Source organism: Cricetulus griseus, chromosome 4, assembly GCF_003668045.3.
Source record: "Cricetulus griseus strain 17A/GY chromosome 4, alternate assembly CriGri-PICRH-1.0, whole genome shotgun sequence".
Taxonomy (NCBI): domain Eukaryota; kingdom Metazoa; phylum Chordata; class Mammalia; order Rodentia; family Cricetidae; genus Cricetulus; species Cricetulus griseus.
Window position 1 is genome coordinate 9663710 of NC_048597.1, and position 21765 is coordinate 9685474.

The following is a 21765-nucleotide window of genomic DNA, read 5'->3' on the forward strand; positions in this document are numbered from 1 at the left end:
AATGTGCAAAACTACCTTATGACCAGAAATTGCACTTCTGTTTTTTTTTAATCCCTGATTAATGAACATTCTTCCACACACACAGAAAAACCTACACAAACTTTTATCTGTTACACATAAAAATTGAACCTACTCTCAATCCCTTCAACAGGTGAAAAGGTTTTAAAAAGGAAAATTAAGACATAACTATTACAGTATTCATCAGCAACACAGAATAAATTATTGGTACAAGAAATCCGAATAACAGGAAATTATCCTAAGTGAAAAAGGGCGCGTAACACTGCACTGCCCCACTTCTATGACCGCTTTGAAATGACCAAACTTCACAAGAGGAGGACAGAGAAGTGGCTGCCAGCACCTAGAGACAGAAGAGGGGAGGGGAGTATGGGGCCCAAGCGTGGGAAGGAATAGCATAGCAGCAGCGGGATCCTTGGTGATCCAGATCTAACCAGCAGCGAATTCAGAAATCCTCAGAACTTACACAGCCTGAGCAATACATGTAACACTGCGGCCATCAGCTCACCATGCATGGACTGTGTCCACATCAACATTCCTATTGGGACATTATTACTTTTTCAAAATGTTACCGATGGAACACGGAGAAAAGAGTAAAAGAAATTCTGCATTACTCTGAATTTATAATAACCTGAATGAAAATGTCAATTAAAATTTCCCAAAATATACCAAAAAACAAATATATGCAATGTTTTCAACCTGTCCCTGTGATGAGACAGTTGACTATTTGAAAACTTGTGATATATCTTTTGTCAGAATAAACATAAAACATCCAAATGTACGCACTATGCATACAGATGTGGATTAAAATAAACATCTTCTCTTCAAACCCATTAGACAAACTTTGTTCTACCTGTAAAGCCTCATTAAATAGTCTGAAATATGAACTGTAGAAAGCAAACCCACGCTGTGACTACTGTTCTTCTGTAAAATCAATGGTAGGGTACCCTTGGCTCACACCCAACACTACAGTCACAGTAACACACAAGATGAATTCGCACTTTATCCAACTATGCCCAACAGGGAACATCACACAGTACGTCATACACAAGAAGTCTACACATTTCCTCCTAGTCTCCTCAAAACTCTTTGTGTCCAAGGTCAAAATAGATTAAGAACAGTGACTGCCAAAGCACACACCCCAATAAATAGAGCCAGGAAGAATCAGTGCAACCAGCCCCACCCCATCTCAGACAAGCCCCTTGAGGTTAGGACAATGACAAAGACCCTAGTATTTACAAGCTTAAGTTACAGACTGGGGATGGAAAGGTGTGTGTAAAACAAGACAACAAACTATTTTGCTTTTTAACGTTTGTTTGTTTATTGGGTGGGGAGGTGGGAAGGTGTGTGCCAGCTCACATGTGGCGGTCAGAGGACAACCTGCAGGATTCTCGACTTCCATTACGTGAGTCCGGGGAATCGAACTCAGGTCAACAAGCTTGGCGGCAGATGCCTTTACCTGCTGAGCCATCCATTGCACTGGCCAAGACATCTTTCCTCCCAAAGCACAAAGACAATCTCAAGAAGAAAGAAATCAGGGAGAAATCCACTCAGAGAGCGCCTACTTTTCATGGGGGATGTCTTAGGAGAGAACCTGTCACAGCTGTCCCTCAGAGGGTTGGTCACACAGGCAGCTCTCTCTCAGCTACAACCCCTCCAAATGCCTACGACCTTATGAGGTGGACTAAGATGCAAGTGTTGTTTCAACATATTCCACTGCTCAGCAAGTATTAGCATCCAAAGTGAGACCTTTACATGTGAATATTCCTGTAGCAGAACCCAAAGGGTTGCTACAGAAATGCTCCTCGAGATGCCCATCCCCCCAGGGAGACCAGAGTCTGTTTTCAGCTTATACCCAGAAGGCAGCTAGGGAACAACAGGTTGGGACTGACGGCGCTGTAGCCCCTCACCTCTTCAGGCAGAGTGATGGTGAGTTCCGCATCCGTCTGGCCTACGATTCTCGAGTGGAAGTAGCTGCTGCACGCAGCCAGCACCGCGCGGTGGGCTCGGAACCGCTGGCCCTCCACCACGACCGTGACATCGCACAGCACATCCCTCTTCCGCTGGTCATTGAGGCTCAGCAAGACGTTGGTGCTGTGCACAGAAGACTCATAGGCAAACAGTGCGCTCTCACTCACAGACATCCTGGGTGGCAAACGGGGTCAGGGAGAGCAGTGGGAAGCATGCTTCTAACTGTCACCGACCTGCAAACACACAGGGAAGATGTCACTTAACAGATCCTGGGGGGAAATGTGTTTGAAACAACAAACTGTCAGCATGAATTAAAATATGTACTTGTCACTAACACAAAAATGGACAAACGTCTCCAGAAGGACAAACCACAAGTAAAGCAGGCTGATGGACTAATTCTAATTTTAAGGCAAAAATCTTAGAGACAGTAAGAACGTCCTGAGCTCAGGAAGTGCTGGGTGCCTGAAAGTAAGTTTATACTGAGAGCAGGTTTGATAGGAGCCAAGGCCTGGCTGAAACCTTCAGTCCAAATCCCACCCTCTACTTGAAGAGAGGTCACGGTGTGGCCAGAGCGGGGAGGTCACATGCTGGGATGGGGCACCCCACCATTCTCCATGTCCTGTTCACCCACAATGAGGAGAGAATAGTCAAAGGCAGAGCTTCCTCTCCAGAGACTCCAATAACCGAAGGTCAAGTTCATTCGGAGGCACAGGAAAAGGGGTTCCCATGTGTCAGGACACATCTGAGAATTCACTTTCCACATGCTATACTCTGGGAGGCCAAAGTCAGGCAAAGAACATGCGCAGAAAGCTTTGGTTTCCTCAAAATGCTACAGTGTAAGACAAAGTCGTCATTATTTGGACATAAAGTGGCTTCCAAACTTTTTTTGAGCATGTGCACAATACTGGCACTCAAAGAAAGGAGGTACCGCAAATACATGTGTGCTTGTCATTTCTGCCAGGACTGTTCTGCTCTACACACCCTGAGACACACGAGGACCTGTAACTGCAGAGTCTAAGGGATGCCAATTTCCTGCAGCCCCCACAGCCTGTGCTAACTGCAGAGTCTAAGGGAAGCCATTTTCCTGCAGCCCCCACAGCCTGTGCTGAGCATCCCCAGGTGTGCGCCCAGAGATGATGCCCTAGGCCCCTCTGCATGACTCATTTCTTCCTACATCGGCTTCCCTGTCTGACCCCCAGAGGGTCAGTGGAGGAGACACTGTCATGCTTTCAGATTTGATCCATCCCAAGAAAGCAGAAATCTCAAGTTCACTCAGATCACAGACGGGCTCCACCTCACCATCCTGGTGTTTCAGCTGCAAACAAGCAAAAATCAATTCCTAAATCCCCTTCAAATCTGTGTTTGCTTTTACACAGGTAAGCCATGAAAACACGGTCGTTTGGTTTGTAGTGAAACTCTGCCTCCAGTGAAGGATCCAGCCTTCCTTTAGCTGACCCAGCATACCACCAACACCATCGGCAAGTTCAACATTAAACGTGAAGGTGGATGAGCTTGGGGTTGCACCCTTACAGAAGGAGCAGTCTGATTCTTCTCAAAATGGGTCTTCATGATTCAGTTATCAACAAAAGCAATCTCTAAGAACTGCTGGGAACAGTAGAGATTAGCTTTCCAAAATCCTGTTTTCTCCTATTGGTGGGAGCTCTGGGATCAGGAGTCCTCCTTCAAGGCAGCTGTCCACACTGGCCTGCCAGCCAAGGCGAACGCCACAGCTACTACCCCATGCTGGCTCTCACGCTTTCCAGCCACCCAGGTTAAAAACCTGTAAAGGTGTGTGTTAGGCTTACCCTTACCACTATCATCCTAGTGAAGACCACACAGCCAAGTGAAAGTGTAAAAGCTTCAAGACTGAGGCAGCCATCGGTGTGCAATGTCAGGAACTCAACACTATCCATTAAAGTTCTATACACGCCCTCGACTCGCCTCACAACGGCTTTCCAACTTGCTGTTTCTCTTCTCTGTGGAAAGACAAATGGCACACCATAACCTAAGGGCCTGGTGGCCTGTTGCTTCTCTGAGGTACAGTAGGCCACAGCTTACTTCCGACCCCAGAGAGAATCTCATCTGGCTTATCACCCTCCGCCCCCGGGTGGGCATTTTTCAGTAACAGATTATATCACAGGTTCACATCCCCCGGGGAGGAAGTGAGCATTCACACTGGGAGGATGCCAACCACAAGTGCTATCAACCAGAGTTGAAGTGGCTAGCATCAGAAACTGAAATAAACATGAAGACCCACTAGGATCCCTATCGGTGGACCAAGTACAGCTCACAGTAGGAACTCCACTGCTCCCGTGGAAATCTGGGATCCACTCGTCACACTTTTCTCAGCCAGGTACAAATATGTGATGCCTGCCACACAACACCCCACAGACCCCAGAGCCTTCCCTCTCCGTGTGCCATCACTTGGATAACTTCCGGCAGCTGACTCTTTACCTTTTAGGTCTCAGTCTAAATGTCACAATTTTGTCTAGGCTGAGCTCTGCCACAAATCCTAGTATACAGGACAGAACTTTGCCCAGCTATAGACACTTGCTGCTGAATGACTTGCCATTTTTAATACTATCCAAACCCAGATTGTGCACATCTTCCAAACATTCCATTCGTCAATGGAAATGCACTAATCAGGGCTCACAGAATGAAGAACTAGATGGATTTTCCAGAACCACAAAAGGCCAAATGGATGCCAGCTCAACCCCCTTGGAGCTACAAACAAATGGCTGAGGAGTCAGGGCTGCCAACTGGAAACACCATCATGACAGTGACTTGCAGCAACAAAGACACCTTGACCTCTGTCCTCATTACAGCGGGCACTGCCCAGGGGTGTTCTGAACTAAGCCGTCAGTAATGCTTTTTACCCAACACCTGAACTATGTAAGGACCAGGCCTGGTTCCCATCAACACCAACCAGGCGCCGTCGAACACTTCTCAAACCTCAAAGCAAACTACTGCACTGCAGCCGCTCTCATCTGTAGCTGTTAATTACCAAACCCAAACTCGGACTCACCACACTTGAATAGTTTTGTATTCTTGGATAGACACCATTGTCTCCGCTCAAGCAAAGGTGTGCTCACTGACCTTAGAAAACTGCTGACTCATCCCCTCAAGCTGACAAAGGATGAACAAGCACTTTAGCGTTTCCTGAACTTGAGTCTGGAGAGGCTCTGTACTCTACCCACCAGGGACAAGTTACATTTAAAAACAGTTAATGTTTGGCTGGTGTTTTCACTTTCAAAATGACACTGAAAAATAGGACAAAAGGCTGGGATTCATCACATCTTAATAACTTTTCAGATAATTTACAAAAGAGAAAACTCGGCCTGAGATCATCTAAGACGGCAGGGCCAGGTCTGTAAAGCTTCCCATGGCATAAATCGAGGGTGCATCTTTGCCTGACTATAAAGCTGCAAGTGCACAAAGGACTATTTGCCACACAAATCTCAAGTCTCAGGACAGGGGGTACAATAAACAAGACTGCCGTCCGAACATTCCGTCTTCACTGAACATGACACAGGTGCTTTCTTCGAGGGTTACCTGTGCACTCTACCCACAAGGTGCCACAAGAACACAAATGAAAGACAGGTCCATTCGGGAATGTGACTTAGATGCTCAAAAAGGGAACGAGGATTCAGGGTAAACAAGGCAGCGGCAGCCACCAATTCACACCAGACACCAAAGGTGTTTACAGGAAATATCAAGATAAAAGCTCAACGTTTTTCACTTCATCATACTAGTTAATAATGAGAAAAATACTGTCAAAATTGTTAATCACGAGAGAGAGAGAGAGAGAGAGAGAGAGTGTGTGTGTGTGTGTGTGTGTGTGTGTGTGTACACGCACTCGAGCACAAACATCCAAGTGCGACCAATGGACATCAGAAATCGTATTTTAAAATATTCACGATGGCTCTTCTGGATCTGCAGCTGATCCAGTCTTCCAAACATGGCTTCTTCTCCTTTCTAGTAGCTTCTCCTGGATGCTGTGCCTGCTGCTATCTCGTCACCTGTCGTGACGGTATGTCCACCTAACCGGACTGCAGGGCCTTTGACGGCAAACTCCAGAACCCACTATCTTTCCTGAACCTTGAGAAGCTTCCAATTCCCCAAGTCAGTTCCTGTATTCCACACTGAGCTACCCAGAATGTGAGTGTCCTTAAATCTGTCTGTCAGCCTTATCATCAATCTCTCAAGTAGGTGACACACAGCTGACACACTATGGTGTGTGCACATTTAGTCCTTTGCCTTCAGGGGCTTTACTCTTCTTTAAAACGTTAAAAATTATGATGAGGCTTCCCATAGAAAAGAATCCTCAAAAACATGATGCTTTTATTATTATTCTCAAGTTTTCAAAAACACCTTAACATCAAAAGCTCTGTGGAAATTTAAACCTGCAATGTCCTCCCAATACCCGGAGACCTGGCTCACTGGCCAGGAAAGAGCCAGATAGGATAAACCAGCAGCAGAGGGCTCTACTTCCTTTAACCTCTTGAAGGCTTGAATGTCACTGGTGTTCAGTCACCCACCCCTGACAGCACATCTCTGAGGTCAGTTCCCTTAACCTCAAGGAAGCCTAAAGTAGGACTCGACAGGGAACACTGGTGAACAAGAAGGGGAAAGCAGGAGTGCCAACAGCCAAGGCCCTGGAGAGTTGGATTGAAACATTCTGCGGCTAAAGAGGCAGCAACCTTTCAAAATTAAAATTTCAGGTCTGCACAGAAAGCAGTGGGCTTCATCACAGCACTTTCAAACACTTGGTTCTAATTGGCCCTCCCCAGCCACACCCTCCCCTGTACCCTGTCCCTCCTCTCCCTAGCAGCCTTCCCGCTCCGGGTAGTGTCTTCCTGCTCCCCACCCCCACCCCCTGCTTTTGCAGCACACAGACTTCATAACTTAGAAAAACATCAGTAAGAACATTGCAGCACTGGGGTACAGCTCAATTCTGGCTAGGCCTCTCTCTCTTTTCCCAATCTTACCAATGACATAGTTAAGTAATGGCCGGTTTTGTTTTCTTGGTTTTTGTTTTGTTTGGGTTTTGGGTTTTTTGAGACAAGGTCTCTACATATAGCCCTAACTGACCTGGAACTCACTCTGCAGACCAAGCTAGCCTTGAACACAGATCTGCCTGCCTCTGACTCCCAGGTGCTGGGATCAAATGTGTACACCACCATGCCTGACCTGTCCTATACTTATTGGATTAAGTGTTGTATTTGAAGTTTTAAGACAAAGTTGAGGCGAGGAGCTGGAACTGTTAGAGCCTAAAAAGTTAAGTCTCCTTCCTACTCAGACATCAGCAACAGGAGATTCTTCACATCGCAAATCTGCAAAGCTCTCTTTGCTGATTTGGTCATAAGTTCAGAAAAGCCTGTTAGACACTTCAGGAACAATATGAAAGAAAGCAAAACCCTGAAAACAGAAGACAGTCCACCACTCTACCTGCTGCCTTCCTCTCTCAAGAACTTGAGAAACAACTGGGGCTCGTGTGTGCTCAAAGCACTGGCCAACTACTTAAAGTTTTAAAGGGCCTGCTGCATCTTTCATGAAAATGGGCACTAGCCGCTGGAACTGGTGTTAGTGTTCAGGCGTCTGCACTGGCCTGTCCTTGGGGTTCAACAGGATACGCCCTCAGCTGCACCACTGAGAGCACCACCTGTGCACATTCACTATGCTCCCTTTCAAAAGGGCCCTGCCCACCTCCACCCTTCTCCTTCTTTCTCTCCCTCTTTCCTCTCTCCCCCTCTTTCTCCTCTCTCCTGCTGCTCCTGTCCCTGGGGCTGGTCTTCTCCCTTCTCCTTTCCCCTTTTAATGATCCTTTTCCCCTAATAAAAAATCCCTCTGCTTGAACCCTGTCACTTGGTGTCTTTCTCTTGAGGGCTGCGTTTCTTAAATTACAACAACCAGTCCATACCAAGAAAGCATCCTTCTGAACCCAGACTTTCCATCAAGCATCATCAGTGATCGTTATCAACTGTGGCTACACAGTACACTGGGTGAGCTGCCTGTGTTTGTGTTGAGCGCTTCAGTGAGCTTTCATTTTGTTATGTTTAAGACATGTCTCATTGTGTAGCCCAGGCTGGCCTCAAACTCCAATTCTCCTGCCTCAATGTCTCAAGTTTCAATAAGCTTTGAAAATTGTATGCACATGAAACCAGCACCGAGGCATCTAGGTTTCTGTTACGCCTCAGAATCCGCATGGCCCTTTCGAGTCTCCTCTGGGCTCCTGGCTACTGGAGGCCAACGCTGGTGTCTATCACTATCACTGTACAGTAACATGAATTATTTCCCTTTTGGCATGCAAATGGATTGTATCCTGCACTCGTTCCCAAGTTTCTTTCAGTCAGCTGAATGGTTTCAATACACACTGATGCTAAGAACACCTGATGTTTCTTTTTGCTGCTGCTGTTGGCAAATATTCCATTAAACGAATATGCTTCAATTTGTTCAGCCACTTAACTGGTGAAAAACATAGATAACTGACCTCGTATCAGGTTGGGGTGATACTAAAATATTATTAAACATCTGCCTGGACACACACTCACCCCACATTCCCAGGGTAATTGCCTAGGAAGACAAGAGCTGAGTGATATGGAAGGTGTATTTTATCAATCATACAATACTTTCCCAGATGGACTAAATCAACTCACTTTGCTAAAGCAGTGCGTGGCTGTTCTAATGGCTCTATGCCAGCACTAACCCATGGCAGTGCCATCCTCTGGATCTTGACTATCCTGGTGTGCACTGAGTATTGCATTGTGTTTTTTATTTGTGTTCCTGGTGGCTAATAACACTGAGTATCTTCACATGTGCTTGTATTGGCCATTTTTTATCTCCTTGCATGAATATATTTAATTCTTCTTGTTTTTAATCTTTGAGTCAGGAGAGCTAGTAGAATTATGATTAGGGTTGCAACAAAACTATCTATTAATTTAGAGAAAACAGCTAACAAATTGAGCTTTCTGGTTCATAAACAGGGTTTCCCTCTCCATGTTCCAAGGACTTCTTTAATTTCTCTTAATGTTATGATAATGATGTCTAGAGCAAAGGTGGTTTGTGCATCTTCTATGAAATTTATTCCTACACATTTTGTGGTTTCTGTAGCACTGTAAATAGATTTGAGCTCTTACACTTTATTTTCTAGATTTACTATATAATTGGGAATTATATAGTATTTCTGAGATTATGAATCAAAACCCAACAACAACCTGAACTAATTCATTAATTCTGGCGGCTTCTTTGTAAATTCTTTACTGTTTTTTCTGTGCACAGTCACACAGTCTGAAAACAATTCTTCCCCTTCCTTATGCCCCCTTTCTTCCCTCAGTGCACTGACTGACCATGAGTGGTGACGGGGATGTCCTGGACTCACCCCCCTATTCGGAAGTGTGCACTGCCCACCTCCAATGTGGGAGAGCTATGGATTTTTGTTTGTTTTGTTTTTTATATGAGCAGAAAATGACCACCCCCCAGTTAACTTAAGGCTCCAACAAGAAATTCAAAAGGAAGGAACTGAAAATTTCCTAAAGAGTGAAACTCTGGGTCATGGTGCCTCCCCAAGGCCTGTATCATGCCCAAGTATGCACTTCAGAACCCCAAGATCCACAATCAGATGGCACTAAAGAGAAGGCCATTGAATTCTTAGAAATGGGTGAGGATCCTATCAGAGTCACCCATGTGGAATAGCCAGGACAGCACAAAATAACACTGTAGGCACTTGGTGTCTTCCCAGCCTGCTGAGCAAGCTACTTCGTGTCTCTTTCTCTCAGAAACAAAGTCATTTTTCTTGGGAAAAAGAGCCGGTATACATAATATGTTTAGGATAGCCCCTGGCATATGATTTGATTTTTATGCTAGAAACTTGTGTTTTTTAATGCACACGATGACACCAAAACAATGATGAAAGAAACACATTGCCACATAGTTCAGTTGGCACCCAATATTAACACAAGTAAAATCCCATAAACACTGTTAATCGGTTCTCAAATAATGGCATCTCAGTTACAGGACAGAATGAAAATATTACCAGTCTTCCAAAACAAAACTGTTGGCGAGGGGATAGAATCCAAGAACGCAGAAAGAAGTAGTATTTCTACATGACTTATAATGCAAGGTGCAACAGATCCTGTCTTACATCAATGAGACCAAGAAAACAAACAAACAAACAAACAAACAAAAACATTTACAGTTGAGTGGGAGAGGTTCTCATCAGCAGAAACAAAACTACGGCGATTATGAAGGGGAGGGAGAGACGGGAGAGGAACATGAATATCTTACAGACACAGTGGTGCTCACAAAAGGTTCAACACCGTCAGTAGCTATGAGAAGACATGAGCAGAGCCTGCATCTCAGCAGAACTACAGCGCAGGAACCAGGCTGTTCCCTCCAACTTTCTAATACTCCAAATAACATCATATTGATTTCTCTAAAAATGAAATTGAAAAGTGTTCACAGAAATAGTAACAAAAACCCAGTCAGGTTCAGTTAAACAGAAATTGCTGGTAAATGGGCTGTGAGAACTGATAAAACGTCTAAAGATTTCAAATAGGAAAGGAGTCCAAAAGCGGGGGAAAAAAAAAAAAGTCAATCTTAAACTACAATCCTAGATTTTAACAAAAATGAGGAGTTAAGTGGAGGTGGCAAGATACAGTAGAGGGGATGAATACCAGGGTTCCTATCATCAAAGCACAATATCCTCAAAATTTCTTGACAATTCCCCCTCCGGACATCCCCCCTGTTGTGACGGTTAACCAGAGAAGATCTGAAATCACCCTGAGGTGAGCCTCTCCTTGATCAGACTGACACTGAAATGGGAATCCCCATCCTAAATGTGGGCAGCGCCATCCAGCAGCAGCAGAATCTACGGAAGCCCAAAGGGAAAGAAGGGCTTTCCGCTCTTGTGCCTGCTTGCTGCTGTGCCTTACCAGTTGCCGTTACCACTCTCACTGTCTCTCCCCTGTGGCCATCCCAGGAAGCGTTCAGGACTCCAGGTTCTTCAGCCTTCCCACATGAAATGAAAACCAGTGACTCTTGAGGAATCCCCCAGGCCTTCCGCACAAGATGGGGACTGCTAAGTCGTCCAGTCTGGAGTGTTAAGCCGTTCTGGCTCCCAGCTCCACCTTCGCCCCCACTCAGAGTACAGGCCATCACTGTTGGACCACCCAGGCTATATCACATAAGCCAATCTAATTACCGCTCTTTAAAAATACAGCAATTCTACTGGTTGTTCCTCCAGAGAACCCTGGCTAATACACACTTAGAACACCCAAACTGTCTCCACTTCCCTCTCTGTGCAATTTCATGGGAGTCCACCAAAGAGCAAATTGTCAGTTTTCTTGCACAGTTACCTCAACAATATTTGACGCCTTTTTCTTCTTCTCCCTACAATCCCTACGAGGCTTCCAGGGTCCCACAGTTCATGGACCTCCGACCTCCCTCTCTGGCACACTGTTGTCGATTCTGTTTGGTGATCTCTGTGATGACTAGTGTTAATCATCAACTTGACAGACTCTTGAATCATCTGGTGAAGGGCGCGCTCAGCCCCTGGGCATGCCTATGAGGGAGTGTCCCGCCTGATGTGGGAAGACCTGCCATTAACTGACAGCAGGACCCTTCCCTGGGCTGGGCGGAGGATCCAGTGTGGAGAAACTAAGCTAGCACTCACACGAATTCATCTCTCGTTGTTCCTAACCTAGGACGTGATGTGACCAGCTGCTTAAGCTTGAGGTCCCAGGCAGAATGAATTATACACTTGAATTGCAGTCCAGGATACACGCTTCCTCCCATTAGTTGCTTTTGACATAGTATTTTATCCCAGTGATAGGAAAAGAAATTAAGACAACCTCCTCTCCCTGAAAGCCCCCAAACTGTAGCGGGCCAGGCTGAGTTCTCACGTCTCACCTCATCTTGGTCTCCCTACACCACATTCAAGGGCTCATCTAAAGCCACAGCGGGAACACAAACTCAAGGTCACGCCACATACTCCTGTTTATTTGTGATCTAATCTTGACTTCTATCCCATACTCAGACTCACATACCCGGATGTAGACTCAAATGTGTGCCAGGCATCTCAAACTTGACATGTGCAGTAACGCCAGTGACATCCGTCACCACACTCATTAGGATATTCATCAAAATATTGAGGTAATTGTTTTCTTTCTCTTCCTTCGGTTTTGGCATTCAAATTCTCAGCTACAAACACCTTATAAAGATGAAGCAATAACTATAAACATAAAAGCATGCCTTAGTTAAAAAAATATAGCTCACACTTATTTTAAATGTCAGTTAAAGGACAAGTAATATTTCCATCTTCACAATGGGATTTTCCTAACTCACCAATAAAGATTAGATCAACACTGTGGACCACTGATTTTAAAACTCAGAAGCCCACAGCTATAGCCTTACAGTAACTACCAAAATACATGCTAAGTTTTATTTTAAAAACTGGCTTGGGGACTAGGGAGGTGGCCCTTGTTAAGTGCTTGCTTTGCAAGCCTGAGGATGAGAATTTGGATCCCCAGCACCCACAGTGGCAGTTCATACTTCCCAGCACTGAGTGAGGGAAGACCAGGGAGGTGGAGACAAGCACATCTCAGGATGTGTACTGACCAGCCGGGCCAGCCAATCAATAAGCTCCAGATTTGATGAGAGACCTGTAACAAAAAAGAAAACAAAAAAAAAGGGGGGGTGGTGTTAGGGGAAGACATCAAGCTACCACACACACAGATCCATCCGTCAGCCCTTAACCCTAACCATTCATTTCTCTTGATACTGACATCCAGAGGTAAGCACTAGCTTGGGGGAATTCTGACACCAAGAAGAGAGGAGCAGCATCTCTCCAGCTTTAGGGAAAGTTTCATGCATTGATAAAGCAGCATCCCCTGGGGGCGGGCGGGGTATCTTGCTCCTTGCAGGAAACTTAGTCACTGAGATAAGTGAGCTTGTGGCAGTTATCTTGTCACCCTATGGGCAGATGCTGCTGGTATCTCCAACCTTTATCCACAGCTAAGCGTCTGCACAATGTCTGACTTGCCAATGCAAGCAGTATCCTCCACCAAACCGCGTGGTCATCTTACCCCTCCTAAGGCTTTTCTGACTTCCCCAAATGTAGGCTTCTCAGAATCTACCATCCCCTAGCTCATTTTACTGCAACCGGCCATCCTATAACAGAAAGCCAGCCTGTTAAGCTGTAACTTCTACAAAGTTCTGCCAGTATCTACAGAGGCTCCTGCCATATAAAGCCGTAAGTTTACGTTACTCTCGTAAACCCACTATCTGACAAGCTTCGATGTCACAAATGTTGAGGTAAATTTAGCAACCTGCTGTTCTATCTACACAGGCTTATCAATGTGTATCTGTGTGTGAGTTTGGGAAGAGCAGCAGCATGCACAGGGAGACAAAGAACAAAGCACCATTAAACCCTAACAGGCATCACCACCACCTGAACTTCACAAGTGAGAGCCCCTGCAGTGAGCAGCAGAGGGCTTTGGTGGAGCAGGTGCCTCCTATCTGAGCTCTTCCACCAAGAACAACTCCTGTGTCAGCCTACTCCAGTGACTCGGTGCCCCAGATGCCTGAACCCAGCTACACCAGGGAAGAAAGGTAAGCCCTCCGAAACAAAACACACCTCACGCAAACTCGAGGAACTGGAGCTTGATAGGTACTTGGGGAGTCCTTTACCACAAAGACATAACCGAGCATTGAGAGTTGACGGTGGTCACAGACTCAGAACCAACTGGCGTTTCTCTCAACGATGGCTACAACTGGAGGCTTGTCAGCAAAGATGCCTTCTCAGCAGGGCAACATGCTTTTCACCATTGAAAGTCTTGCCGAGTCAGGCACACCTATGGCCCTCTCATTGGAGGGTTGTGGCGGTCAAGGCCAGCAAGAGAACCTGCCCAATAACAAAGTGTTTACTAAAATGAAGAAAGAATTCTTAAAAGAGCCATAAACTAGTTTGCTGTTTCTTCTAATTTAAAAAGACGACTCCTACACAGTGGAAAACTGTGTGTGCTGTGCCGAAAAGACACCTTGGGAAACTACGGTAAATAAACATCAGAGCCGTGGAAATGACACCTGGGCCAATACACAAGAACAGCTTTTCACTTCAAAAACCGGTGGTTAAACATAAAATATAGACTAATAAAATTACTGTCCTTACCAAAAACCACTACTCTGCAATTACAACCCAATAAATGTATTAAGATGCTAACACAGGTTTATAGCTAAGTATTTTATAATCAACTCTCTGAATTGACTGAGCTGGCTTCCAAAAGGTGCTGGCATCTCAGCAGAGGGAAGGGACTCTAGCACAGGAAGACACCAGCAAGCAGGGAAGCCGGCAGGTGTGTGGGTCTCCCTACTTCTTCTACTGGAGGCTGAAGAGTTCACCTCCTCAGACATGAGCACCTTCCTGCGGCATCTGGGAGACAGACAGTCAATTAAACAGATTAATGGAGAGCAGTGGGAGAGGGCAGAACCCTCGCTCTATTACTTCATCCACAGCCTAAGAAATGGCCCATTGCTAATGTCCAAGCTACAAAAGAACCACCACCAAAAAGCTCTGCTACAAAGAACTTTTGCGTGGAATTCAAGCTTTCGGAAGAATGAGAAAACAGAGAGAAACTATCCAACATCACTGACCCCACCTGAGAAATGGCCAAATGTTTTTTGTTTTGTTTTTTTAAGTAAAATAACTTTATCAGACAGTTTGGATAAGAATTGCCCCCTACCCCTATAGGCTCATAGATTTGAAAGCTTGGTCATTAGAGAGTGGTACCACTTGCGTGGTATTAGGAGGTATGGTCTTGTTGGAGGAGATATGTCACTGGGGATGGGATTTGGGGTTTCAAAAGCCCAAGCCAGTCCTGGGGTGCTCTCCACCTGCTGTCTGTGGATTCAGATGTAGAGCTCTCAACTACTTCTCCAGCACCAAGTCTGTCTATGCGCCGCCTGCCATGCTCTCTGCCTTGACAATGGACTGAACCTCTGAAACTGTAAGCCAGCCCCAATTAGATGCTTTCTTTTATAAGAGCTGCTGTGGTCATGGTGTCTCTTCACAGCCATAGAACACTGACGAAGACACGTAGAAACCCGGAATAATTATTACAAAAGCATTCTTTTAAACAAAGAATATCCTAGAGCTTTTAAGAAAATGAATTTCAACTGAATATAATTTGCACAGAGCTTCAGTGCATTAATGAAGTGTCCCAATGCTGAGAAGAGACTGCCAGCTTCAAGCAGTCCTCCGTGCCCTAACAGCATTCGGTTACTACTCAGAGCTTGTTCTTTGTCCCCAGGTTTGTCTTGGGGCAGGTTTTAATACCCTACAAATACAAACACATCCTAAACTCTGGGTAGAACTAAGAAAGGGCTGTCCCGAGGAGTGACATTGGAAAGGAGGTGTTAGGTATACAAGATGGGTAACATCTCCACAACCCAAATGATATTTGCTCACTCTAAGTCAATTACAGGTAAAATAAATAAATAAATAAATCACAAGATAGTTTCCTTTGTATCTCAAGAGGCAAATTAGAACAGTGAGTCAATTCCAACCACTCCGTAGACAATCACAACTCATGAAAGCAGAAACCCAAGATCTAAATGTTTCAACATAATATACAGCCAACAAGGACACGAAATACCCTCTCCTCCAAGCTGCTAAAAACTGCCAAGCTTCAAAGCCCACAGAACCAGAACTAGTCCATACTGGATCACTCCGCAGCTGTCAGTAGACAGCTCAGTAAGGAAACACAGCCAAGGTACACTGAAAACAGCTGTTCACCAGCAGGAGACTCACACGGGGTTGAAAAGAAAATCCAAGTGTCTGACGTACCTTTCTGAACTATCACAGGTACAACTGCAGCTAAAAGCACACCCACTGTCTTTAGATCCCTATCATGGATTACTTCTCTACAGAGCCAACTGTCTAAAGAAAGCAGAGCTTACAAGCTGCGAGTGGAGGGTAAAGGTATATTACACATGCTCCCCCAAAACTGGACGGAGTCCGGGAAGTAGAACTGAGAGGCCAGTTCCATCCCAGCACTAATAAGCAGAGAGGGAGTGGCCGGGCTGCTAAATCTGATGGCTCAGGGCAACCTCAGAAAGGATGCAGAGGAGGAGCCAGACAGAAAATTCGAAGTCCTTTTGATTTCTTCAAAAACCAGTTAACTGGCATGGAGCGCCGCAGAGCTCCGCCAAGGCTGAGAGCCCATGAGCACCAACCTGAAACGCTGCCACCGACTTTACATTAGCATCGGCTAGAGCTGCATTTCCAGTAGCAATCCCTGCCCTATGGCACGCCGCCAGCTCACCTGTGGCAGTGGCTGCTAGCTCGGCTCCTCGACTCTACCTAACGAGGCCACGTACGCAAGAATACAACCAGCCTCATTCTGGATGCCAGAGAACAGGACCTAACAATTTATGTCCTCACCACAGAAACACACTAGATCCTCACAGCAATCTATGATACAGACTATCATCATCACCATCACCACCACCACCACCACCACCACCACCACCACCATTTTTCAGAAACACAAGTAAGTTAAGAGCTAGCCCCAAAGCCTAAAAGATGATGACTTAGCCAGAACCTGATCTCTATATCTCCCCCGAGAGTTTACCGCTTCTCTGTCACCATACAGGGACCCCCCTTTCAGATCTGTTCATGCCATGCACTACTAAGCCAGAAGCTGGAGATCCAGGTGATGAGAAGTAGTCATTTATCTCGGTACTGAAATGTTTACTCTCTGCAAAGGGTCTGAGTTTAGCAGACAACAATCCAATTAGCCACACTTTGGGCATCAGTTGAGTCTCTCACACTTGGCATTGTTTTTCTAAAATCAAAAGAATCTCTTAAATCATCTGTCCCACGACCTAAAACAATCCCTTCCTTTTGCTGACTCTTCAAGAGATACGGGGTTCAGGGTTCAAGCAAGTGTCCCACTAACAGAAAGTTAGAAAACTAAATTGGGAAGTGACTTTGAAACCTCATCTGTGGACAGAGCAAGCCTCGCTGTGAAGAGTCCATGACATCGAGTCATTTCAATAAGTTTTGTAACCGTTATTGTGAGTCACCTCCACGGTACAGAGGTACAAAGGCACCAGACCTTGAGCTTCGTCTGAATGGTAAACAGTAGCCACGCCTCCTGGACCAGGGAGACGGTTCAGTGGGTTACAGGCACCCACTGCCAAGCCTAAGGGCCAGGGTTTGATGCCCCCACCCACATAATGGAGGGAGAGAACCTTATCTATTCCCACAGGTTGTCCTGAGATCTACACACACACACACACACACACACACACACACACCATGGTACTTGTATGCCCCCACATAAACAGAAAGAATAAATTAAAACAAAAAAGTAAAAAAAAATTACCACTTAAGAGATGGACATTTTACCACTTGTCAAGGGATTATCTAAGTGCACAGTTTTAATAATCCTCACAAAAACATAAAAAAAGGGGGGAACCCACAGGCTCTCAAAGGGTAAGAGAACATTGTCATTTTTAAAAGACTTTGTTATAACGCCGGGTGTTGGTGGTGCACGTGTTAGTTGGTGGTGGGTGTTAGTCCCAGCACTCGGGAGGCAGAGGCAGGAGGATCTCTGTGACTTCAAGACCCAGCCTGGTCTACAAGAGCGAGTTTCAGGACAGCTTCCAAAGCCACAGAGAAACCTTGTCTCCAAAAAAAAAACAAAAACAAAAAACAAAAACAAAAAACAAAAACAAACAAAACAAAGACTTTGTTAGAAATACTACATGTGTAAATTATCAAGCAAGTATTCCTGCTGTATGACCCACTACTCTACAGATCACACACATTCAACCACACACCCACTAGTCTTACCTCCAAATTCAATAAAAATGTTATCATAGCTAGCTGTATTATTTCTTACTTTTATCACTAACTTCAACAATGTAGCAAGAAATTTCCACCTTCTATTCTTTACAACATATAAAACTACCTGTGTAATGAAAATTAAATACTATGAGTATTTTGAAATAATTACAGCTCTCCAGCAGGGATTGGAAATGAAAAACAAACAAAAGAACCTGTTTCGGAGTAATGTATTGACAGCAGTAAGCGGATTTTGTAGTCCTCAAAAGAAAACAGGACAAAGTGTGTAGAACTATCTTACTTAATACAAAAGTAATGATGTCACTCTGTTTCTTTAATTTTGGGGGGTTTCATTTTTTAAGTTATTTTTAAAAGCAAAGTGTGGGTATTTTCATCTCAGATAAATCATCTTGCACACCACCTGAAAAGTCCTAATATGTGAGAGATACATGACTGATAGATAATCCCTAAACCTAAAGCAACAAAGTAACCACTTCCCTACTACAATTGTTTTAGAGGAACTGAACTTGTCATCTTTCTTGGGGCCCATGCAATGGTTGAGTGGGTAAAGGCACTTGCCACCAAGCTAGATGACCTGAGTATGAGTCTCAGAACCCGAGGGATGGAAGGAGAGACACACAACTACAAACTGCCCTCTGATAAATGAATAAATAAATAAATGTAAAGAAAACTTACAGGGAAAAAAAACTTCACTCTTTTGGCCAAAGGGAAGAAGCCAGCTCTCTGCCCCCTCATACACATTTCCATTTCTAAACTTTGCACTGAGTGAGTGACTGCTATGTGTATGTGCTCATTATTTCAAGCAAAAAAGCAATCACACGAGATCCATAAAATCAAGAGAGTGAGGCAGACACACACTGTCTTCCCACAGAGCTCTCCTTCTAGTCTTGACCCAGGAAAACCTGCTGACTCTGTCAGCTACCACCTCTCTGACCCTAGAAACTAGTTATGCAGGAAACCCTAAAAGCCCTGAGAGGAAATCCCCTTTGTGGCCTCATCAAAAACAAACTTTTACAAAGAATGACTGAAGCGTGTATTCCCCACTCAACATCAACACTAAAAACGAAACAATTAATTAAGGACATCAAGAGAAGGAAATGTTTCCTTCCAGTACTGTTGAATGCCTTACTTCTATCTGAAATTTCTCCGGCACAAATTGGTTCTCCCGCAGTGGGCCACGAGGCTGCTGTTTAAACACCACCTCGGTGTTATACTTGGCCACGTCCTAAGCGTGATCTCCCACGTCACCCACTGATTACCTGTATCAAAACACACACCCCGCAGCTGGCCCCCCCTCCGGCCTCCTGAAGCAACCCCTCATGAGTGCAGCTCAACCTTTTATAGTGGAGGCATGTGATGTGCGTATCTGCACCAGCTGTTCCTAATTACCTCTCAGACTGGGGTGAATGACTCAGCAACACAAACTCTTTTAAAGAGTCACCCTACCTTGTTATCCAACCAACGTAGCAAACAAAGGGAAGCCACTTGACAGATCCGTCGGTTAAACAACAATACAAGAGGCGATCACTCCTCCAAAGCCACCCAACTCCAGGATGAATCACCGGGAGCGCCCCCCCCCCCGCCCCCTTACACTACCTTATGATGTCCAAAGCCAGAAGTGGCAAGCGCCTTCAAGCCCAGCCCGGAGCTTGCACCACTACCGCAGCAGGAGCAGGAAGAATAGGCCAACCCATACCTCTTCCCATTTCTCTGAACGTGTGTAGCGCTCAAAAGCTCCGCCACTAACAAATCTAGGGTGTCCACCCTTCATTCTGTCTGAACTGCCTTCCACGCAAGGCTGAAAGGAGTGCTCAAATACCTAAACAAAGACCCAGCAGGGGCATCCTCCATAGCGAGCGGTCACAACTCCATACAGTTCTCCGAAAAGAGCAGCATCCTGCTAAAACAGCCTTTGTTCTTCCAAGCCTGTCTCTGGAGCTGGATTTTCCCACACACGTTCTTTCAGAATTACTACAACGCCTGCCTTGACTCAGCCCATGCTGAACGTAGAGAGCTCACTACATAAAAGCCATCGACGCAATCCCACACTAAATGACACCAAAGTGCCGGGGAACAACGAGAGCGCGTTGGCCCTGGCGCTACCAGACGCGAACACAAAGCTGGTGTCGTTGTCACCCAGTCCCACTCTGCCCGTGCAGTGCGGATCTAAAGGACAATCGTGCGTACAGCTGCAACAAAGGGAAGCCCGGGCCGCGGCCCGGGGTGGTCCTGGCGTCCGGGCCGGCTCGGCCTTGGCCCCCGCACGCAGGCAGAGCGGGACGCGGCCCGCGGAGCTCGGTGCAGGGCGGCGCCGGCTCGGCCGACCCGGAGAGTCCGCGCGGCGCGTAAACGGCGCGCGGCCCGCCGCCCCCTCCAGGCCCGCGCGGCCGCCCGCCTGGAGCCCGGCTGACCCCCGGGAAGGACGGAAGGACGACAGCCCCCGCCGCCCGAGCCACTCACCGGAGCCGAGGCGCGGCGCGGCCCGACTGCAGGCGGCAAGCGGCGGTCAGGTGACTCACTCCCTCCGCGCGGCCAGCCGCCCGTCCCCTCCCCTGCGCTCCGCTCCACTCCGCCACCGCCGCCAGCGCCTCCCGGCGCTAAGGCCCGCCCCGCCCCGGCCCCGCCCCCGGGCCCGCCCCGTGGCCGAAGCCCTGCCAAGCGCCGGGCCACGCCCCGTTCCAGGCCACGCCCTCCCTCCCCTGGTGAGCTCCTCCCCGTGTGGCCTCGGGCCCCTACTGTGCTGCGTTCTGGAGCTTGAAGCCCACAGCCTGACCTCCAACCCCGTCTTCCTACCTGTGCCTTAAGTGACACGGTGATAAGCTACCGGGGACCACCTCATCCTCACCTACTGAGGGAAGAAAAGAAAGGCTGACGGCTCCACACCCACAAGGGTTGTTGCATTGCTCAGGGTAAACCGCCCCCCCAAACAGGTCAGATAAGGATCTTATACCCACCCACCCACCCCAGAAACCTTGGAGGCTCGTCTTAGCCAAGCTCCTGGGCTGCTTTCCAGTGGGGGCGCGAGAGCCTGGTGTTTGAACTTGCCGAAAGGGGTGTGTCAAGAAAGTCTGCCTGGCTCTGGGCAGGTCTTTCAGGAGCAGGTTTGAGAGGAGGAGGCTGTGGCCCCTCTCAGTGATCACTAACTTCCCTCCAAGTTGTTTGTGTCAGACGAGGCCCTTCCTTGAAAACCACAAGGCATGTGACCTGGAGTGTAGTCTGCTCATTATAAGCCACTAATATGCAAGAGTCCCCAGATCAAATCCCTTTGCTGCTTGCACTCCGCACACACTGCTTTGAGAGTTACCCCTGTACCCTTAATGCTTGCCTGAGTAATCTGCACTCTTTTGTTTTGTTTTGTTTTTGTTTTTCAAGACAGTTTCTCTGTGTGGCCCTGGCTGTCTTAGAACTCACTCTATAGACCAGGTTGGCCTGGAACTGGGATATCCCCCTGCCTCTGCCTCCCACGTGCTAGGATTAAAGACCTGTGCTTCTTGTCCTCTGGCTGTGATCGGCTGCATTCACCAAGGAGCAAACACATTGTGCTGGGCTTCACATCCGAAATATTGTACAGTGTCCGGCAGCCTATGTCTGTCCATCTATGCTGTAGCTGCCGGGAAACATGGACCCAGTTTCAACGGCTGGTGGTGTCAGCCGCTCCCTCCGCTCAAACCCTGGCCATGCTCTCACACTCCGCTGCTTATTCCAGTATTTATCCAGTTGTTCACTTTCATTTTTTATTGTATTCACGGTTGTTCAGAGCCGTGCCTTTCTGCACGACTGCGTGCACACTTGGTAAAACTTACCAGTCTGTAGAAAGAGCGGGCTGCACTGGCCAACCTGATCAGACAGAAGCAAGGAATCACCACCCCTAAGGCCTAGAGCCCCTGAGCCCTGTAATTTGTGGAAAGGAATAA

General features: G+C 46.6%; 1 protein-coding gene across 2 annotated transcripts in view; it reads right to left on the reverse strand.

Annotated features, from left to right (window-relative positions):
• The window catches only part of Bach1 (BTB domain and CNC homolog 1), a 36831-nt gene extending 16392 nt beyond the window's left edge, over positions 1-20439 (reverse strand). The window contains exons 1-3 of one of the 2 annotated variants that reach the window (XM_027412341.2): positions 20312-20406; positions 3798-3962; positions 1926-2219 (exon numbers count right to left, since the gene is read on the reverse strand). In XM_027412341.2, coding sequence (XP_027268142.1) covers positions 1926-2159 — 234 coding nt within the window. In that variant the 5' untranslated portion in view covers positions 2160-2219; positions 3798-3962; positions 20312-20406. Of the gene's footprint in view, positions 1-1925; positions 2220-3797; positions 3963-20311 lie in introns of both variants that reach the window. The other variant, XM_027412340.2, reaches the window with a different exon arrangement.
• Positions 20440-21765: the final 1326 nt, after the last annotated feature.